The sequence below is a fragment of the Rhipicephalus microplus genome, chromosome X, assembly GCF_043290135.1.
Source record: "Rhipicephalus microplus isolate Deutch F79 chromosome X, USDA_Rmic, whole genome shotgun sequence".
Classification (NCBI taxonomy): Eukaryota; Metazoa; Arthropoda; class Arachnida; order Ixodida; family Ixodidae; genus Rhipicephalus; species Rhipicephalus microplus.
This window is the reverse complement of record NC_134710.1, coordinates 311,761,867-311,784,334: the sequence shown is the minus strand read 5'-3', so window position 1 is coordinate 311,784,334 and position 22,468 is coordinate 311,761,867. Positions and strand designations below refer to the sequence as shown.

The following is a 22,468-nucleotide window of genomic DNA, read 5'->3' as shown; positions in this document are numbered from 1 at the left end:
AAAATAGGATGTATGTATTAAGAGACAAAGAAGGCAAACTCACAACCAATGTGAATAGGATAGATGAGGTGACTGAGGAGTTCTACAGAGAGCTGTACAGAAGCCAAAACAACCAGGATGACACCGCAAGAAGCAATAATAGCCCAGAAGAATGCGACATCTTACCAGGAACGACAGGCGAAATAATGAAAGCACTAGAAGGTATGCAAAACGTTCAAACTGCTGGTGAGGCTAATATAACAACGGATCTGCTGAAAGACAGCGGAGAGATTGCGATAGAAAAACTGGCCAACCTATACACGAAGTGTCTCTTGACGGGAAGACTACCGGAATATTAGAAGAATGCCGACATAATCTTAATTTATCAGAAAAAAAGGCGTCAAGGACTTCAAAAATTACAGGTCGATCAGCTTACTGTCTGTTCTCTACAAGAAATTTACAAAAATAATAGCTAATAGAATTAGGGCGACATTACATTTCAATCAACCGAAGACCAAGCGGGATTTCATACAGTCTACTCCACAATAGACCATATTCATAGTATCAATCAGGTGATATAGAAACGCGTGCAATTCAACTAACCCCTATAGATATAGCTTTCATGGATTACGAAAAGGCGTTTGACTCCACCGAGACATCAGCAGTAATGCAGGCATTTTGAAATCAGGGCATCGACGAACGCAATATAAACCTACTGGAAGAAATCTACGACGGATACAGAGCCACCATAGTTCTCCATAAAGAAAGCAACATAATTCCAATAAAAATGGTTTGAGGCAGGGAGACACGATCTCTCCAATGCTACTCACCACGCATTTACAGGAGGTTTTCAGAACCCTAGATTGGGAAGGGTTAAGGGTAATAGGTAATGAAGAGTGTCTTAGTAACCGGCAAATCATGGACAACATTGCATTGATGAGTAACTCAAGAGACCAATTGCGGCTCATGATTAAAAAACTGGAGACGAAAAGCAGAAGAGTAGGTCTGAAAAATATTATACATAAAGTTAAAGTAATGAGCAACAGCCTCGGTAGAAAACAGCACTTTGTAATAGGTGGAGAGACGCTGGAAGATGTGAAGGAATTTGTCTACCTAAGACAGGCAGTAACCATGAAGCCGAAGCATGAGAGTGAAGTAACTAGATGAATAAGGATGGCGTGGATCACATTAGACAAGCATTCTCAAATAATGAATGGTAATCTACCACTCAGCTTCATGTACATAACAGCTGCATCTGGCCGTTACTTACCTACGGAGCAGAAATTAGAAGGCTTATACCCCTGTCACATGAGGCAACTTATGTGCACTTTTGAGCGAGTCTACTTAATACCCCTGTCACACGTGGCAACTTCAGTGCACTTTGAGCACGAGCAACATTAGTGTCACTCGCTGCAAAGGACACTTGCCGGCAAGTGCGTTCGACAACCTCACTCCGCTGCGACGAAGAGTGTAGCCTCGGTACTATAGTGGCTTGCAAAGAAATACGCTGTGCCTAAAGTGGCGCTTATAGTCTTTTTAAACTTCGTTTCGTTTAAGGGATACTGTTATGTATTAAAACAAGTCATAAATCAACAAAAATTTTCGCTACTCACACCTTCGAGCAGTTTGCGGCCACGTTTGATAGGGACATGCGGCAGCACATGCGGTGCAATGGTTGCGTCCGTCGCGTTGTCAACTTCCAGCACACTTCCATATGTGTAGCCGAATCGTTGCCTAGTCGTTTACGATGGCGTGTGCCACTGGTGCTACTTCCACGAAGACAACGTGGTCCGCTACAAACCCATCACGAAGTGTGACAGTTTTCACGTGCGACAGGGGCGAAGTGTCATTTTGGCGGTTCGCTGCTACACGAGAAAGCGAAGTATGCTTTGGAAATGATGGCAGCGGCAATTGAAATATTTGTAGCACAACGTATATTTGTTATTTTTGCGTCTGTGTCTCATCATAGGACCACGTTGTCTTCGTGGAAGTAGCACCTGTGGCACACGCCATCTTTAATTAGAGAAGAACCCATCTACACATGTGCAAGTGTGCCTTGAAGTAAGAAACGCGGTGGAAGCAGCCATTGCACAGCATGTGCTGCCACATCCCTCTACCCGACGTGGTCGAAAACTGCCCATTGGTTAGAGTAGGGAGGTTTTTGTTGTATTTTATCACTTGTTTCAATACATGGCAGTCTTCTTAATAACAAAAACGATGATTTAAAGATAGTATGAGCGCTGCTTTAGGAAACAGCGTATTTCTGTATAAGCCACTGGTACCAAGGCTGCACACTTCGTCGCAGCCGTCGCAGCGAAGTGACGTTGGCAAACACACTTCTCGGTAAGTGTACTTTGCAGCCAGTAACACTATACTTTTGTCATGTGACAGCGTGCAAATACACTCGTGGTGAAGTATACTCGCTCAAAGTGCGCTTAAGTTGCCACATGAAACAGGGGTAATACAAAGAGGGTGCAGCTTAAATTGAGGACGACGCAGTGAGTGATAGAAAGGAGAGGGAGAGAGAACAACTTTATTTAAAAATAAAAAACCCCAGTCCGGGTCTACTAAAAAAACCTATTCATCAGACAGGCCTATAGAAAGAAAAATGATAGCCGCAAACTTCAGAGCCAGGAAGAAATCAGAGTGGGTCAGGCAACAAACTGGAGTTAAGGATATCATAGTTGAAATCAAGAAGCAGAAATGAACCTGGGCCGGGCACGTAGCACGTAGGCAGCATAACCGCTACACTGGTCATTTTTTCACTGGTCAATAAGGGTAACTGACTGGATTCCCTTAGAAGGCAAACGTGCGAGGGAGAGACAGGAAGTTAGGTGGGCCGATGAGATTAAAAAGCTCGCAGGTATAAGGTGGAAGCAAAGAGCACAAGACCGGGCAGATTGGCGGAACATAGGAGAGACTTCTGCGCTGCAATGGGCGCAGCTAGGCTGATAATGATACGGATAAGGGGCGTTTAGCGGGATTCCTCAACGAGGAGCAAAACGCTGCTTCTTGCGCGCGAGGTATAAATAAAAAAAAGCAAAGGGAACCGCATTGCGTGGTGCGTCGCTGCTCTGATTACATCCGAACGCCTCTAGTATTTCTCGAAACAGCAATACAATATAAATCAGGGGTAGTTCAGCGAAAGGAGAGAAAATAACCTACACCTACTTACTCGCATGACATGTTGCAAAACTGGTATGGTGTTAAACTACTAGATGGCGAACACAAGTGACAGACCTAGACGTGGAAATCACAACATGCAGGTCATGTAAGTCATGACTACACGCCACGCTCATGGCGCACTCGCGGTCGTTTCACTAGCTTCACGTATACCAAGTTCGGTATTACGGGATGGAAATGGATGACGAAGGTTTTTGACTGATGCAAACAAGATAATTATTAGATGCGTGTCATGTAAGAACATGACTACATGCCACACTCATAATGCGCTCGTGGCCGTTTCGCTCGTTTCACATATACAAAATTTGGTATTATGGAATGTGAGTGGACGACGAATGTAAATGACACGTCCAGACATAATAATCATGACGCGCGTGTCACGTAAAACATGACTACATGCTACGCTTATAGCGTGCTCACGACCGTTTCGCTGGCTCCACATATACATAATTTGGTACTACGTGACGTGAATATATGAAGGTAAATGAAACGTGCAAACATGGTAATCATGATATGTATGTCATGTAAGAACATGACAACATACCACGCTCATGATGCGCTCACAGCCGTTTGCCTAGCTCTACATATACCAAATTTTGTATCACGCGACCTGAATTGACGACAAAGGTAAATGGCACGTCCAAACATGACAATTGTGACATGCGTGTTATGTAAAACATAACTAAATGCTACGCTCATAGCGTGCTCGTGGCTGTTTCGATAGCTTCGCAAATAGTAAATTTGGTATTACGTGACGTAAATAGGTGAAGAAGGTGAATTACACGTCCAATTATGATAATCATGATGTGTGGGTCATGTAAAACATGACTACATGCTATGCTCGTAGCGCGCTCACTGCCGTTTCGCTAGCTCCACATATGTGAACTTTGGTATCACGTGACGGGAATAGACGACAAAGGTAAATGACACCTTGAAACATGATAATTGTGACATGCATGTCATGTAAAACATAAAAGGCCACGCTCATAGCGTGCTCGTGACTGTTTCGCTAGCTTCAAAAATACCAAATTTTATATTACGTCACGTGAATAGATGAAGAAGGTAGATGACACGTCCAAACATGATAATCATGATATGCGTGTCATGTAAAACATGACTACATGCTACGCTGGTTGCGCGCTCACGGCTGTTTAGCTAACTCCACATATACCAAACTTGGTATCCGATGACATGAATAGACGACAAAGGTAAATGACACGTCCAAACACGATAATTTTGGCATGCGTGTCATGTAAAACACATCTAAATGCTTAGCTCATAGCGTGCTCGTGGCTGTTTCGCTAGCTTCACAGATACCAAATTTGGTATTAAGTGACGTGAATAGATCAAGGAAGTAAATCACGCATTCAGACATGATAATCATGATATGCCTGTCAGGTAACACATGATTACATGCTATACTGGTATCGCACTCGTGCCGGTTTCGCCAGCTCCGCATATACCAAATTTGGTATCACGCGACGTAAATACACGACAAAGGTAAGTGATACGTCCAAATATGATAATTGTGACGTGCGTGTTATGTAAAACACAGCTAAATGCTACGCTCATAGCGTGCTCGTGGCTGTTTCAATGGCTTCACAAATACCAAATTGGGTATTACGTGACGTGAGTAGACGAGGAAGGTAAGTGACACATCCAAACATGATCAATATGCGTGTCATGTAAGACATGACTACATTCTACACTCATCGCGCGCTCACGGCTGTTTCGATAGCTAAACATATACCAAATTTAGTGTCACGTGAACACGAATAGACGGCAAAGGTAAATGACTCGTCCAAACACGATAATTGTGATATGCCTGTCATGTAAAACATAACTAAATGCAATGCTCATAACGTGCTCGTGGCTTTTTCGCAAGCTTCACAAATATCAGTTTGGTATTACGTGACGCAAATAGATGAACAAGGTAAATGACACGTCCAAGCATAATACTCATAGTATGCGTGCATGTAAAATACGACTACATGCTACGCTCATAGCGCGCTCACGGCCGTTTCGCTAGCTCCACACATACCAAATTAGGTATCACGTGCCGTGAATGCACGTCAAAGGTAAATGACACGTCCAAACGTGATAATTGTGACATGCGTGTCATGTAAAACATAACTAAATGCTACGCTCATAGCGTGCTCGTGGCTGTTTGCCAGCTTTACAAATACCAGTTTGGTATTACGTGACGCAAATAGATGAAGAAGGTAAATGACACGTCCAAGTATGATAATCATGCTTTGCGTGTCATGTAAAACAGGATTAAATGCGACGCTGATAGTGTGCTCGCAGCTGTTTCACCAGCTTCATATATACCAAACTTGGTATCCGATGATGTGAATATACCTCAAAGGTCGCTTCGCTTTCCAAGAAAACTGCCAGATGGCGATCATGTCTCACGTGTGACCTGATTTGATGAGCTCGTTCGCCTCCGCTGCATGCTCGAGGCACTCTAACGCAGTTCCTCCAGAACACCATTCACCGATTTTCTTCCGCGGAACATCAAATAAATGTTTTGTTCACTCTCTCCACACGCAAGGCTATTGTCTTTAGACGGCATTTGCAGATTAACATGCAGGTACAGGGCCTTTTTTTTATCCCTCGCGCACCGAGCAGCATTTGCTCCTGGTTGGGCGATCCCACTGAACGCACCTTATCTATATAGGGGACAGGTTGTGATGAACACGGCGGGATTGCAGGCGTGCAGGCATAAAAAGCGTAGAACGCTTCTAAAAAGAACGATGATGAGAGTTAACGTGATGACGCTTGGGGCTCGCGTTCACGCTGCCGCTCGCCCTGCCATTGTGGGCACTGAGCCTGTGCCCCAATTGTTTTGAAGTGAGATAGCATGGGTCGCAACAGTAAGCTATTTAGTAATGGTTCTTTGTAGCGTTTCATCTGCCTCGGTGGAACAGTGGCTAGGGTGTTCGGCTGCTAGCCCTCAAGGTCGCGGATTCGATCGCGGCCATGGCGGTCGCATTTCAATGGAGGCGAAATGGTAGAGGCCCATGTATTGTGTGAAGTCCCAGCGCATCATATAGTCGAAATTCCCATAATCCTTCGCTAAGGCGTCACTCATAATCATATATTGGTTTGAAATGGAAAACCCCAGATAATATTATTGTAGCATTTCCTTCTGTAAACCAAGCTGACGGACATCACACTTGCACTGATCATTGATTTTCTAGTGCGAGCGGTTTAAGATAACGTCAAGTGTGAAGGATGCACTATGAAACTTTAATCACCCAAGTCGTATGTCAACCTCTTTGATTGCAGGCATCGATAGGGGTGGACTGTGGTACCCCAACATCGTATTCGTCGGCTTCATCAGCCTTCTGGATCTTGCTGCTTCGAGTGGCAGTTTTACTGATTAGATAGTTACTTCACGCGTGCCGTTTTTTATCCATATTTAAAGACCATTTATTCAAGTGTGAAAGGGACGATTTGCAGTGTACTAATAGTTAATTCTCTTGAAGTAACTGTGACCTTTCCTGCCAAATTTTTTACAGCACCAAGGCGACGCAGGCAAGGCGACACAGCGGCGCACGCAGGCAAGGGATTGAGCTGGCAAAATAAAAAAGAGTGTTCTGGCATTTCACAATGCCGCAGTGTGTTCCTTCTGCTTAAGCGTGTTTTCTTAGTGTAACATAGATTCGTTTTTGTTAAAGGGACACTTTTTATGTCAGAGGGAACTCAATTCATGATGACATTTGAAATGACAATCTTATAAACAGCAGTGCCCTACTTACCGAGAAATTGAGGTAAATATACGAGAATACATGCGCCGCTGTAAGACACTCTCAAAGTGATCCTGATGACGCCAACAGCCTACAATTATACACTAGTAATTGATCTAGCTTGACTAAATAAAGAACCTTCCGTGCATAAAGAGACACAATAAAATGCTGCTTGTTCGTTTCTGTTTGATTTATGGAAAAAAAGACCGCCGGACGTTACTATGGGGTATAGCGCGAGTGGTTGAAAATTTCAATTTTCGCGCGTACTTGGTTAAACTGGACAGGTCCTGCAATCTCGGGGCCAATGGCAGAAAATTGATCAATGGCAGTTGTTGCTGCTGTGGTTTCCCCTGCTTTCGATCTGTTGCTACTAGTGTCGGCGTCGCACAGTAAAGCCGGGCAACGTTATGCACGGCAACAGTGACGTGATTTGGCCAGCTTTTTTTACACAGGTAATTTAAAGTGCGCTAATCCAATGCAGACCACTTAAACGTGATTTTATTTCAAAATCAGCCGGTCCTTGGCACAAAAGTAGCACTACGAGGTTTCTGGCCTACTATTTCAACAATCAACATCGACTTAGTAGTAACCTTTAGTGTCCCTTTAACGAGCGTTAATAATTGTTTATTACGAACAAAGCAGTTCAAAAGAAGTGCAGCAAAATATTTTTGCAGAAAGACCCAGGCTGAATTAATGTCACGAATTATGCTTTTGCTTTTTCTCTTGTAGTTTACTTAAGTGCGCCTTTAATGGGGCAAATGATTAGGCGTCAGGACTTGTAACAAGCTAAATACATTTCAAGTTAACTACCTTTGTCTATGCAAGTGCAAAAAGGGTCTATTGAGGTGATGAACAAACATAGATTACTTTATTTAAAAGTATGCCTTGAACACTTATACTCTATGTAATTCGTGATTGCTGAGCTTGTGATGATAATTGCAATAACAAACTTCACGTCTTAAACCAAGACTCGGATGATGGTTGAAAGCAACGTGAGACGAAAATTTAAACACTGCTATTTCAGCACCTCTCTTCATACAGATGGGCGAAGTCAATCGCACGTTTGCATTAGTCAGTAAATATTTGAATGTCTGTGATGGTGCATGCAAGGCGTTTAGGCCTTGTAGACGTTGAAATGTCAAGTCGCAGGTATGAAGTGTCATCAATATTTTTATTCACAAGGGATAGGCCCTGTGGAGAACCGCTTATTGTGCACCTAAGCACTTATTGCAATTCCCATCACATTGCCGAATTTATTATTGAAGGCGTCGGGATGAAGAATGCGCAAATGTGCAACACAGTGTCGCAGTACACAATGTTTTTTTTTTCCTATGACGCGTGCACAAAACAACTGTGTTGGAGAACTGTAGGGACTGCGGCACTCGGTCCAGGTAGTCGCATGCTGCCTATGCACCTAAGCGATGTTCTCGGCGGCGTCTGTACGCATTAGGGAAACGGAGAAAGGCCATATGCAAATTCCTAAATCAATATAAAATAATAACAACCACTGCATACTCTCAACGTGGTAGCCGTTTCGAGGGAGTTACGACCTTTTCAAGTTGCTTCGTAGGCTGCTATGAAGGTAGAGTTACTGTAGATGCTACCTTTAAATAGCATATACAGTAACTTTTTATGGATGAATGGATGGATGGATAGGTATGGCTGTACCCTTTAGATCGGGCGGTGGCTAGCGCCACCAAGCCATAACACTTAATGAACCAAAAACTATATTTATTTTTTTTCCTTTAAATAGTGAGGTTGGAGATTCGTACTTTGCTGTGAAGGGTTTAAATTTCACTCGGGCCTTGACTTTAGCCACCAACCAGATAACCTCCTTCTAGTTGATTCTACCCGCTTAACGTCTATTTTGCCCTCCCTGTCCCTAAACCGCAGTGCTTTGAAAAAATCTGCGCCATCATCCTGAACATATGGGTGAAGCCCTTTACAGAACATTATCAGGTGTTCGGTAATTTCTTCTTGCTCTCCACACGCTCTGCATACCGTGTCTACCCCTTCGTATTTGTCCCGATGTCTTGGTTCGCAATACTTCTGTCCTGTCTTCAAACAGTAGAGAACTACCCCGAGGAGGTAAGTTGAAGCGGCCTCTCACGGCACTTTTTGGTAACTAAGTGGACACGTGCACGGTCGGGCTAGGCTGCACATGCGCGTGCTTGTTACGGCCTTCTTACCCGTCGTGAAGCAATGGGAGAGTTTCTTAGCAATTTTCGCCACCCGTCGGTGGTAGGGGCGCTGCGGCTTTGCCTTGTATCTCTTGCACCACGCACACGGCATGAAAATGTTTCTCGATGCGAAACCGCGGAATGGGGGTTCTCGACGGTGAGGGGGGAGGGGATTGTTCATAAAGTCAGGCGTTGAGAGAGGATTGTCTCCGTTAAGAAAAAAAACTACTGTTATCAGACGGTTCACCGCTTAATGTAAGTATACATGCGTTCGAATATAATTACAAGCTGTAACTCAGTAAAAATGCGGAAAATTTGGATAACGAGGAATAAAGCGCTGGCAAGAATCAGAGAGAGGGGGAAGATAAACAATGCTGCACCTGTTCTGCAAGCAAGCAGAGAGCACCAAAAACTTTTGGCCTTGGGCTTCGTTGGACAACGAGGCCACAATTAAGAGAGTTTGCTAGTAGAAACGACGAGAACACCTTGCTTTTGCTATCTATTTTCTATTTCTTTATTTTTCGATATACAACTCAAGTGGTTTTCAAGGCAAAAAACTGCGATCTGTAGCTCGACAGCAGCTCTTTGAAACATGGAAGTGTGTTGTATCTCGAATGGTCAATAATAACTGCGTATACAAAAAAAATCACAGCTTTGCCGCAAAGTCGACGCAATAAATGTGATAGCAACAAATTGGAAGGTCACGCACAGAACGGCAAGCAGATCGAAACGCGCCCCGTGTTTCTCACGCACAAATGATGCACGAAACGAACTCACAGGTACAGATGAAAATGAGTGTCTCGCTTGTTACTTCACTGTGTCTGAAAACCGCGCTCTTTTCACAAGCGGAGGCTGTGCAACGATTGCAGTGAACTTTGTGTGCCCCATAGCTACAACAGAATCGTCCCAGTGCCCCAAAGGCAGTCAAGACGTATGATACTCCCCACCGGGAGATCAGGGTGCGCGAGAGATCGTCCACTATCCTCCTCTCCGCACGGCCAAAGTACGCGAGAGAGATGAGAGCCGCCGCGTACTCATTCTGCCATCTCGCTAATAATGCTAAAAACACAATAGTCCCTCCCCCCTCCCCCCTCGCTGAGATGCCTGTCAACAACGGTAAGTGGTAGATATAAATAGCTTGCCGTTTGAACGTTGAAGCACGTACATTTCGATGGCTTATTTGTTAGAAGTGTGGCAGTTTGGGCTAGTTGATATGACATGACGATTGTTATAGCGCGAGAGCATAACGACGACAAAGCGCTCGTCTCCTTCTTGTCCCTTTGTCATCGTTTTGTTCTCGCGCTATAACTATCGTCAGTGGTTAACGTCTTGCATTCAGGACACGCAGGACTTAAGTTCGATTCCACGCTCTAGAGTCTTTTTTCTGGATTTTTTTCTCGCGTTTTCTTATAAATATATACCTATGCATATACGGTGCATGACATCGGCGCCGATGCCGGTGGTGAAATCCAGTCGAGAGTGTCCATATAATTGCTACAGCAATAAAATGAAAAAGAGAGGACTGTTGCTGCTGCATGAATAACTCCTTCAGACGGCACGCCCTGAGAGCAAAACCAAGAAATAATCATTCCGGGAACCCGAAGCTCTTTTGCATTCCTTTGTACTGCAAGCCACGTTCATGTATAATGTGAAGAACGCAGCTGCTTACTCTCGCAAGCCGCTTGCCCTAAAACTAAATCTCTCAAGTGCAATCAGCTTATAAAGGGAAATAGAACATGGATGGATGGATGGATGGATGGATGGATGGATGGATGGATGGATGGATGGATGGATGGATGGATGGATGGATGGATGGATGGATGGATGGATGGATGGATGGATGGATGGATGGATGGATGGATGGATGGATGGATGGATGGATGGATGGATGGCAGTCTTTTCACGCATTGCAATTTATATATACAGAGTACGACTGATAGCTGGGATTGTTATCCTGTATTCCTTTATGATTGATCATTTAGAATTCCTTCTCAGGTGGGTATCATCAGACATGAAATCGGAAGCCTTAGTAATGCTATATTAGATGCTGTCGCAAAAACAAGACAAAGACAAGAAGACCGAACAGGAAGAATCTGCTTCTTTTATTTTGCTTATTCACGCGCGCGCTCTTCCGCGCCCCTTGTCTTCTTCTCCTTGTCTTCGGAAAGTTTCAATAGCTTCTGGCCCGCATAAAGTTTTGTTCTCCTCATTGGAACCAACCTTCAAGTTAGTAGATATGTTGTACAGGTCTCTGAATGAGTTTTTCATTTGTTTTCAAAAGGCAGGAGCGTATTTTCCCGTCGACCCCCGAATAAACTTCCATGACTTTGGCCAGGTTCCAAAGTGATCTAGGAGAGCGTGAACCAAGCAATACGATGTCTCCTCGGTTCACTCTCGTTTCTTGTTTACTTGCATAAGCTTGCTCTTTCGATTCCTTCAGATATTCTTTGTTCCATCTTTTCCACCAATGTTTCATGACGTTTTGCCGCTTTGTCCAGATTTCCTCAATGTTGACTTTGTGTTGATCTTCATCATTGCCTGTAAGTCTGTATTTACCACCTATTATGTCAGCCGGCACAATAGGTAGCGGCTCATCCGGTTCGCTGTGTACATAAGTTAACGGCCTGTTGTTAAGTACCGCTTCAACTTCAGTGGCTATTGCCTCCATCTCTTTCCTAGTTATCAGTCTTTTTCCGAAGACTTTCCTCATTGATGATTTCATGTTTCGTATTGTCCTTTCTTAGAAGCCTCCTCACCAAGGCGCTTGTACAGCGATAAACTTGCACTTTATTTTATCTGCTTGGTTAGCTCTTTTAGAGACTTCTTCTTGTAACTCCTTCAGCATGAAGTTGATTTCTCTGTTGGCTTTTTTGAACGTCCTTGCGTTGTCACTATATATTGTGCGACACAAGCGTCTTCTCGCTATAAATCTTCTGAATGCATGTGAGAATGCTTCTGTTTTACAGTTGTCGACAACTTCGAGACGTACAGCTCTTGTTGTACACGCGAATACTGCGATGTACAGTTTTGTCATGCCTTTCACGGCGTCTTTTATAAGGATCGGACCTGTAAAATATTCACCAGTCACTTCGAATGGCTGTCGGTAGTTCACTCTGTCAGCGGGCAGGGGTGCTGTGTCTTGCTTAATTGGTTTGGCGTCAAATCGTTGACACTTTAAACATTCATGAATAACCTTCTTCACCAGCTGCCTTCCTTGGATTATCCAATATTTCGTTCTAAGCTGCGACGGTGTTGCACTGGCTCCTCCATGCATTACGAGTTGATGCACAAGTCGTACTAGCAGATTTCTAGCAGCCGTTTTCTTTGGTAGCACAATTGGATGTTTTTCGTTGTATGTCAGTCGACTTTGAGACAGATGACCCTCGTGCCTTATTAGTCCTTGTTCACATTCAAAGACTTCCCTACCACAAAGAAACATCCCTGTTGTCTTAGTCGCATTGCTCTTGTTGAGTATATTATGTTCCCGTATCTTTCGTTGCTCCAATTTTATTATCCCCGTCTCTGCATTCTTTAGTTCCTCAAAACTCAGATCGCCGATAATCCGCTTCTTTCTTGTAATCCGTATGTATCTCAGAACCCAAGCTGTTACTCTGAGCAATCTTATGTAGGTTTCATATTTCTCTGCGTCGATCAAAACCGGAATTGACGTGTATGTGTTAGTCGCATAACATTCAGTTCTCTCACTGTCTTATTCCGTTTCCGTCTGCCCTGTGGTCTTGTTTTCCGTAACAAGCCACTTTGGACCATGCCACCATAGGTCTGACTGTATCAAAGCTTTTGCGCTTACACCTCTGGTCATGAGATCAGCTGGGCTCTCTTCACTTGCAATGTGCTTCTACTCTGATAGCTCCGCCTTCTCTTTTATCTCCTTCACCCTATTTTCTACAAATGTGTCTCCTTTTTTCTCTCCGTGCAGCCAGATAAGAACAATGGTCGAGTCTCTCCAGTATATTGTAGCATTTATATTCCTTAAAAATCTGCTTCTGATGTATTTAGAAACACGTACAGACCGCAACACAGCTGTCAACTCAAGTCGTGGTAACGAGATTTGCTTCATTGGTGCTATTCTTCTTTTCGCAATTAGTATTTCAGCCTCCTTTTCCTTGTCGTACTGATTTATCAAATATGCCGCCGTTCCGTATGCATATGAACTTGCATCTGAAAACAAGTGAAGATCTGTGTGAATAGGCTTCCTCCTTTGTCTTACATCAAGCCATCGTGGTACATTGAACTCTTCAGTCGATTCCAGCTCTTTAATCCATCTCCTCCAAGTCTCCGTTTCATCATCTGGCAGTGAATCGTCCCAAGACGTCCCTTTCCTCCACATGTTTTGTATTTCTCGCTTGCCTGTTACCGTGAATGGAGTAAAAAGTCCCAGAGGATCCTATACTCTTGCAGTGAGCTGTAACATTTGGCGCTTCGTTAGTGCACCACTGGTATCGATGTCTTTCACGTCAAACAATGGTAGGTACAGCCCAGCTTCCTTGAAGTTCCATCTGATGCCAAGGACCTTTACTTCGGTGAAAGCCCCGGAGCTTGCGTTTTCCTCTTTCTCTATGTTTTGTTCTTTTCCCGGCTCATTTGTGATGAACTTTCTGAGAGTCATTGACGCCTTTCGAAAAATTTTCTTTGATTCCCTGTAATGTTTTTCGGCTTCCTTAGACGATTCGGCTCCGATTATTATGTCATCGACGCGACGTAGATGTTTTTCCTCAGCTGTTTAATCGTCTCCGGAAATTTTTCGTCCAAATTGCTGCGAGCAAAGAATTATTGGGGGCTGTGCCAAACGTCACTCTTGACATTCTCCATGTTACAATTTTTGCAGCGCTTCCACTCGGAATTCTATCCTACCAAAAGAAACACAGTGCGTCTCTGTCTTCCTCATGTATTGAAATCTGTATGAATGCCTTCTCAATATCAGCTGCCATTGCAATGCGATGGTGTCGGAAGTTCATCAGCATGTGTACGAGATCACAATTGCGATTTGGTCCAGCTTGGAGATTGTAATTTAGAGATGACCCTTTTGTGGAAGATGATAACGCATCAAATACTATTCTTATCTTTGTTGTTCGACGATCTTTCTTTATGACGGCTGGATGCGGCATGCAGTAGCAGTGTGTCATTGGTGCCCTTTCTTCCCCGGCCACTTCTGCCGCTCCACTAGTCAAGTACTCTCTGATGGCATTGTCGTAACGTCGCAATACACTGTCGTCTTTCTGCAACCTTCGAGTGAGTTGCTTCAATCTGGTCCTTGCGACGCCCTTGTTTTCATCAAGCTCCACGGTATATTTCCATGGAAGTCGTACTGAGTATCTTTTCTCTTCACACTTTAAGTTCTTGCTAAAATACTCCATCACACTGTCTTCTTTCTTTGCGTCTTGCTCGGTGCCCTTTATGCCGATGGTTTCTATGTCCCAGAAATGCCTCAGCTCTGTCTCTATGTCCGACTTGTCCACTTTAACGTGAAGTATCATAACGGTTGACCGCTTCATTAACGTTGCGGCTAACTTAGTCTTGCCCTGCACCGTCCAACCGTATATGGTCTCTGTTGCTGTCAGCTTCTCTTCCAATTTTCGGATGCCTCTGGTCATTATTTTCCAGTACAGGTCTGATCCAACAAAAATTCTGATTTCTCTGCTGTCTGTTCTTGTACATAAACCATCAGCCAACTTTAATCCGTCGTCTTTATGCTTTTTCTTCAGTGAAACTGGCAGGAGCAGTATTCTTTCTTTTGGTATAACGTCAACGTCGAGTGCTTTCAACAAAACCTCTTCGCCACTCTAAGCGCTTTTGAGTTTGACTTCAAGTGAATGCATAGTCTTTTCCTCTTGTCCTCTTCCGAAAGAGCCTATGGTCAGTCTTTCTTTTCCTTTGATCGTGCAACCAAGCTCTTTTGATAAGCTTTTAAGGAAGAATGTTCTTTGGCTACCAGTGTCCAAGAGAACCCGACAATAGCACGACCTGTTTCTACCTTCTGCTATTGCCATTGCAGTCTGCAGAAAAATGTTTGATGATATATTTGTATATTGGCAGGTTGACACTTGCTCTTCATGATTTTCATTCTTACCTTGAATGGCCACTGTGCACTGTGCTGTGAGTTTTTTTCCCCGGCACATAGACGTTGTGTGCTTTTTCCCGCATATCTTGCATCTCATTCTTGCCTTGCATATTTTGGCGGTATGGCGAGGCCTCGTCCAACGGAAGCATCTATGAGACGCTTTTAGCTTCGTTTTCTTGTCTTCATATAGCATATTCTTTCTGTAGTCATCAGAATAGTGGGTATTAGTCTCACAGAATATGCAAAACTTTGCCGCGGTGCTCTAAAAATTAGCCGTTCTTTTCTGTTGCCTACTGTCCAATTTGTTGCCGTGGCTTTCTTTGCGCTCTACCAATTCCTCTCTGCACTCAACTTGGCCTTCTATATACCTCATCAAGCGCTTCAGAGCTTCTTCATGATGTTTAGTTGCATTCTGATCTTGATACGAAGACCTACCAGCTGATTCTCTTTGTTTCAGTTGAAACCCTACGTGCATCTCCGCAGGTAAAGATTTTTTCAATACTGGTCGTAGCATAGATGCATATGACTCAATTTTCACGCCGAAGGGTTCCAGCCCACGTGTATTCACCTGTACCTTTTCTGACAGTCTTCTCAATCCTTCATAGTCACTGCAGCTTGCTACAGTGCTCAAGTTAGTTAGCGCTTTCATGTGCATTTCTATGTGCTTCGTCTTTCCCGTATTGCTACTTGAGCATGTCGATAGCTTTCACATAACTTGTCTGAATAGTCCCTCAACGGCAGCCACCACTTTCCCGGTTAGAGATGACAGAAGGTACGTGAACTTTTGATTCCCGTTTAATTCTGTTCTCACGTGAACAGCCAATTCAAACTTAAGCCAGAATCTCTGCCACTTCCTCATATCGCCATCGAACTTCATTAATTCTATGTTCGGTACCTTTACTGCATTTGCTTACGGCGCTTGCCTGGCATTGTCATTTGAAGTGACCATTTCACTCACTGGCTCTCGTCGTTCCTGTCAATAAAGGTAGGCATTGACGCTATGCAGAATGCTAATCGTCTTTAGCTCGTACTCAGTGGTGCTTGCGAACTCGGCTTCGACTGTTTCTGGCGTTATGAACTGTTCCATCTGTTCGTCAACTTTCTTTAACATGTCGGTGATGTCTCTGTTCTGGCTGGCTATCAGCAATATTGCCGTAGGATCTTCATTCTCATGAATCTTATTTTCTGCTTCGCTCACTAGGTGGGTTATTTGAGTCCTCAGCGTTTTTATTTTCTTCGAAATTACTTCTTCGTTCATTTTGAACAATTGAGGAAACGGCTGGTCGCTTGCAGATTTCAGCGGCAAATCTTCATCCGTGGCTGTGTCATCTTCCGTGTCTGTGCCGCTCTCTCAGATGGCGATGTCCTGTCTCGCTGCCGTCGGTTCTTCGTCCATACTCTGTGGCCTGTCCTTCGTCCTGGTAATCCGTGGCCAGTGGGAAAAGGAGAAGCCGCTATCCTGGTCACGACACCATGAAGCAGAAACGAGACGGGACAAGTGTGGGCTGCGTTCGATGCTGATGCTGATGACCTCAGATGGATGGCGCTCACCCACAGAGGGGGATGGGCCAAGAACCGGGCGACAGGAGACTTAAATGAAACTAAAAAGAAATCAAAGGCAATCTAAAAAAATAGTTTAGAGATAATACTGCCAATAAACAAAAATTTTTGCTGAGCAAGCGGTCAAACGATCTCTTGTTCCTGACAGACACCCCTACAAATTATAAACTAAAGATCTGAAAAGGTTAGGGTTCACTAGGACGGTAATCTTTTAGTTGCATTGATGTAGTCAAACACAGTGGAGCTTATATCTCTGTGGCAGTAACCAAATGAAGTGCCGCCAAGTGATAAAAGTACTGGTATATTTACTTGTATTCCTAGCTTTTGTAATGGGGTTACTAAATATCTTTTTCTCTGATAAGAGTAATGACGACAGAACAAACATAAATGTTCATTGTTTCAACTTTGTTGCAAAAAATGCACAGCGGTGACGTTGGATGTGAACGAAGAGCAAGAATCTTCTTTTTTTTTGTTTTGCTTATGCACGCGCGCGCTCTTCTGTGCCCCTTGTATTATTCTTCTCCTTGTCTTCGGCGAGTTTCAATAGATGCACTCTGCATCTGTACCTTCTCACATTTGGTCGTTTCCTTTTCTTATTTATTACAATTCTTGCAGCCTGCTTGAAAACGCAACCCTTCCTTGATCCTAAACACTTCTGAAAAGAGACCATTAGCGAAACTCTTCAAATTTAACTGTAGTTCATTCTTGCTGCAAAAAACGTTGCTTGGCTTGAGAGCAGAGCAACAAACACTTTACTGGTGATATTTTGCTATAAAGGGCCTGTATTTCATTTCACATTTCAATCATCGGCATTAAATTCTTGGGATTGACCAAGGTCAGAGAATCAAGCTTTTCTCCCACTAAGAGTGACTACAATAAAAGAAGTTGTGCAGCAACACGTTTTTTTTTATTTCTGCCATCTTCTCAAGTACGATACATTACATTTACGTCCATGGAATCGTTTACAAGCAAGTTTTCACGGCTTACTTAGTGTTGACGGCTTAGTAGTGACAGCTTACTTAAAACAAAAGTAAATTAGTGAAACTCTCTCACTTTTTGGGGAGTGTAAGGTGCAAATAAATTATTTAGAGCATTTTCGTTAAGCCCACGTGAACGTACACTTTACTGCTGAAATTTGACAAAACTAACTATAATCAATATTTGTCGTCGGCTGATCGAACTATTTCCCACTGCGACAAAACTAATTTTTCTCCATTGTACAAAAGCATGACCATAGCTTAACATGATATATACCTTATCACTAAGAGTGACCTTTCCATAACAAAGAAGACCCAACTTGGAGCATATTTCTCATATCTAGGCCCAAAAAAATGCGCGGAAGCGTCAATACTCATGCAATATTTTCAAGCGCTAAGCGTATCATCGTTCTGCAGGAAAAATTGAGCTAATTTACTTCAAAAGGAACAAATTTTTAATAATCTGTTTTCCGAGCCACACTTTCGAGCTTCTCGAAAAATATCGCATCAGCATGAAGCTGCTGAAAACAGTGTTTTTCAAAAAAGGCATCTTTGGCGAAAAGCTTTCTCTTTAAATAGATAATCCTCATTATTTCAAGGACATCGCGCATGGTTGAGTGCTAAAGTGCGGACGATTGGCGTGGAATGACCCATAGATGAGCTATAGCTGACCTGTAAAAATAAAGCTAATACACACGAGATTATGATACTTTGTGCGTATAGACCAGACTCTTAACAGCAAAGGGCACTTATTACATGCTATATGTTTTTCTATGCGAGCAAAAATGAATAAACCATATCTCAACATTTGAATTAAGAGCAGGCGTTGGCAGCCTGTTAGAGAGCCAGAGGTGGGCGTTTTACTTAGTTCATACGCTGTTCTGTTTTGGTAAATACACGAGAAAACAAACACACAGACAAAAACAAGGAAGCAAAAAACAGGTACCATAAATAAATAATGAATAAATAAAACTTGGACGTTGAAGATAGTCTAACGCAAATATGAATATTTAGTTATGATGAATACCAAAAGTAGAGGGTATAGGTATACAGCGACAGAAAACGAGGAACAAAAATGACATGGGGTTCGGAGCCTACTTGCACGTTACGTTCGGTTCCTTGCGTCTTGTCAGTCTACGTGTAGTCCAAGTTGGGCATCTCTGGCAAGTTGAAGCTTCCAGTGGACTGATGCTCGACTCTGTGCCCTTGAACCTTGCGACTTCTTTGCAGCCTCTCGGTCCAGGACACCCACAATTGTTGCGACTGCAGTGTCTGCTTCCACATCAAGTACCGAAGCCGCAGGAGAAAGGTTCAGTCTTCCATTGCTGTCACGCTACCTCCCAGTTGTTTTACATCAACGCCTTCCTGGTCCAGGGCAACTTGTATCACTGTCAGCACGGAATCAGAGCATCTGTCCCACGGCATTTCGAGGGCTTCAGTGAGCTGTACAAAGAGCGTGGTGGTCAGCGCTGTCAGCACAACGTCACCTTCCTCTAAGATGATTTCGCCCGATCCCCGTGAACAGCTGTCTTATGAATTTCCCAAATTAATAGGAAGCACTTCTGTAAGCATGTGTGAAGAGTCGCCGAACACAATAAAGACCTTATTGTGGTCTTTGTGGTCGGCTTCACAGGCTTCAGAGGCGCTCATCACCATCACGTCTTCAATAGTTCTGGCTTCCCCTGTGTAATACCATTGTTACGCGAGCAGTATAGCCATAGTGAAGGACGACGCCCGTTAAGTCTAACGGCTGTTGCACCTAGTCACACGACAACCCTAACCGCAGTTAATCCGCTAACAACTTTTTTCTAAAATGGAGGTTTGCAAACACTGTTAATGCCGTAAACTGACAACATGGCGGCCCTCATGCCGGGCGCCAATAGCTCGGCTCCCAAGCAAGTGTTTAGCCAAAGGTGGGTGAACTAGAGTGTGGCGACGACGGAGGCGTTAATACGAATTTGGGAGGACAATCTAACTGCTCTCTGGTATAACACAAGGAACTTGGGGATCTATAAGTTTCTGGTGGACACTCTGAACTCTGGCCTGCCGGCAGGTGAAAGACCGTACAGCGTCAAACAAGTACGCCAAAAACTTGAAGACTTTAACAGTCAGTATCGGTGAGTGGTGTTTTTGGTATTTTTCTGTATCTCTGCTGCCAATTTATCGGACGTGTTTAGGCACTAGCACGGAAGACTGTCCTGTGTAACTAGGCCTCCACCTTCACAACGTGGCAGCCAAATATTGGGTGTGAGCGTTTTTGCCAGAGTGCACTCTCAAATTCGAGCAATATTTTTTTACGAATGGTACAATGGGTGTTCAAACCAGCCCTGACTCAAGTTAAAAGTGCGCCCGCCGTTACACGCGTGCAAGTTTGTCCATGCTGCGGAACTATGCTTTTACAAAAAGGGGCACTTCGTTTCTGCTAGAATTTACTTATCTCCATGACAGCTACGACGTCTCCTTTTAAGGAAATACTGGCCGGTTTTGTCGATTTTCAAGCTGCATTAAAAATTCTGAGTCCTACGCAAACAAAAAGGCCAAGCGCGCGTTAAGGTGGCATTTTTGTCCATGTCCTGTTGGCGGAGGCTTAACAAACACTTGGATTACCATAACGTGCCGGGGCACCTAGTGAGATGAACTTTAGGTAACGCTGTGTATTTTTCTGCTGTGAAAGACTTTCTCGCACGTTGTTTTTTCAGAAGGCAGTAAAGATAGTAGAAATGAACAAATTATAGCAGAGTGTGTAATGTGTTTAATGAATGTGGTATTGCTGTATCACTGTGCTTGTTGTTTTTGTACACCTGGCAGTTTGTTTCTTTGGAATGCTTTTTGTTTGGCCTGCAGAACTACTGCGTATACATGTCTACATGCTATAAATTTTCATGTGACCACGAAAACTTTCTTTGCAGAAAGATAGGGCGTTGTGGCACAACCACTGGTGCTAAAGGCATGGAATGGCCGTTTTATTGGCAGCTGCATTCTTTTCTCGGATCACGGCCAATCAACTACAGTGACATGGTCGAAGAAAGTTTGGAGGTAATCAGCTGTTTTCACCATTACGCTACAACTAGCAACAGGTTGTTTCTATGAGACAACTTGGCATGTGTTCTCAGTATGCTATAAAATATTGCACGTGATGTTGCTAGAGCTTCACAGTCAAAATTGATCAAGCAGGTGATTGAAAATGTCATTGTTTAGTAGTTTTATATCAAGCACTTCACACATTCATCATCATCATCATCATCAGCCTGACTATGTCCACTGCAGGACAAAGGCCTCTCCCATGTTCCACCGGTTAACCCGGTCCTGTGCTTGCTGCTGCCAATTTATACCCGCAAACTTATTAATCTCATCTGCCCACCTAACATTCTGCCTCCCCCTAACCCACTTGCCCTCTCTGGGAATCCAGTTAGTTACCCTTAATGACCAGCTGTTATCCTGTCTACGCACTACATTCCCGACCCATGTCTATTTCCTCTTCTTGATTTCAACTATGATATCCTTAACCCCCGTTTGTTCCCTAATCCACTCTGCTCTCTTCTTGTCTCTTAAGGTTACACCTAAAACAGCCTCCAAAATAGCACATCACACCAAAATAGGTTAACACATTACAGCCACCAAAACAGCAATAGATGCTGATATTCGTTATATTCAAGCTCATGCATATACATGGCTACTGTATATTTCATTTAGGATCATCCATTTGTTTTACCAATTGCTGTATAAAGTCTATGTTCAATCAAAGACATTTCTTGCTATCGAGCTGTAAACAAGTGCACTTTTGTTATTACATAGTTTCTTTTCTTGTCTTGCACAGGTGCCAGTAGTTGACGAAGCACCAGCAGACAGTGAGGTTTTAGCTGTATTTGACACTGAGGAGAGTGGAACCACTGCGATAGCTGACCCTGAAACCAGCGCGGATGAGAATTTTACAGCGGACACCCAAGCACAAGCAGCATACCTATAGTACTAGCAGTACAAGCAGCAGCGGAGCAGCAAAAGACAAAGTAAAAAGCGCCCAGCAAGCGCAGGGCTGCACGACATCCTGGCACTTTATGAGAAAGCCGAAGAACGTGCGGGCAAGGCGGCCAGTGACAGCTTGCAGCTCAAAAGGAGCTCGTTTCACTACAAAAATAATCCAATGTCTTGCAAAAGGCATGCTTGAAATGATAGATGCACACTTTTCTTCGAAGAAAACAAAGCAATGAATTTTATCTAATGTCTCTTATTTGTTATATAGATTCTAAGAAAACAAAGCAATGAATTTTATCTCATGTCTCTTATTTGTTATATAGATAAAACTTTAGGAGCTACAACACTTGGTGCCATCAGTGCTGTTAACTTAGCGAGAAAGTCACTAAATTTAGCGTCTTTGCAGTCATGCTTGCGACATTTATCTCTATCGAGTCCAAACGACTTTTTGTGAGAGTTTCAAAATTTGAGTTACAGTGTTCTAAAACAGGCATAGAACATTAAGAATCTGTGAGAAGGCTGGAATGCTCATAAGAGCCTTAAGAAATGAGGCCAAATTCTTCAGGATCAAGCTGCTTCAAAGTACACATGGCGTCCCTAATGAGTTACGTCAGCCTACGGCCGCAAATGTTCGGTTTAGTTCTCCAAGAAAAATATACTCGAAGTAGGACACTGAACAATCGAAATGTATCTCCCATTCACATTTTTCACACACTTGTTTTTCGAAATGCGTTAATGGTGCGAGCAAGCACAACCGAAAGCTGGCGTACTACTTGTGGAGCAACA

The 22,468-nt window shown here is 43.5% G+C and overlaps 1 protein-coding gene and 1 long non-coding RNA gene across 2 annotated transcripts in view; both read left to right on the top strand.

Annotated features, from left to right (window-relative positions):
• Positions 1-6,778, top strand: part of LOC142776227 (protein transport protein Sec31A-like) — a 156,543-nt gene extending 149,765 nt beyond the window's left edge. The window contains exon 7 of the mRNA XM_075879504.1: positions 6,687-6,778. Coding sequence (XP_075735619.1) covers positions 6,687-6,740 — 54 coding nt within the window. The 3' untranslated portion in view covers positions 6,741-6,778. The remainder of the gene's footprint in view (positions 1-6,686) is intronic.
• A 12,018-nt stretch (positions 6,779-18,796) lies between these two features.
• On the top strand, positions 18,797-22,029 carry LOC119162367 (uncharacterized). The gene is made up of 3 exons (XR_012887381.1): positions 18,797-19,827; positions 20,620-20,746; positions 21,528-22,029. It is a non-coding gene; the product is annotated as an uncharacterized LOC119162367 (long non-coding RNA).
• Positions 22,030-22,468: the final 439 nt, after the last annotated feature.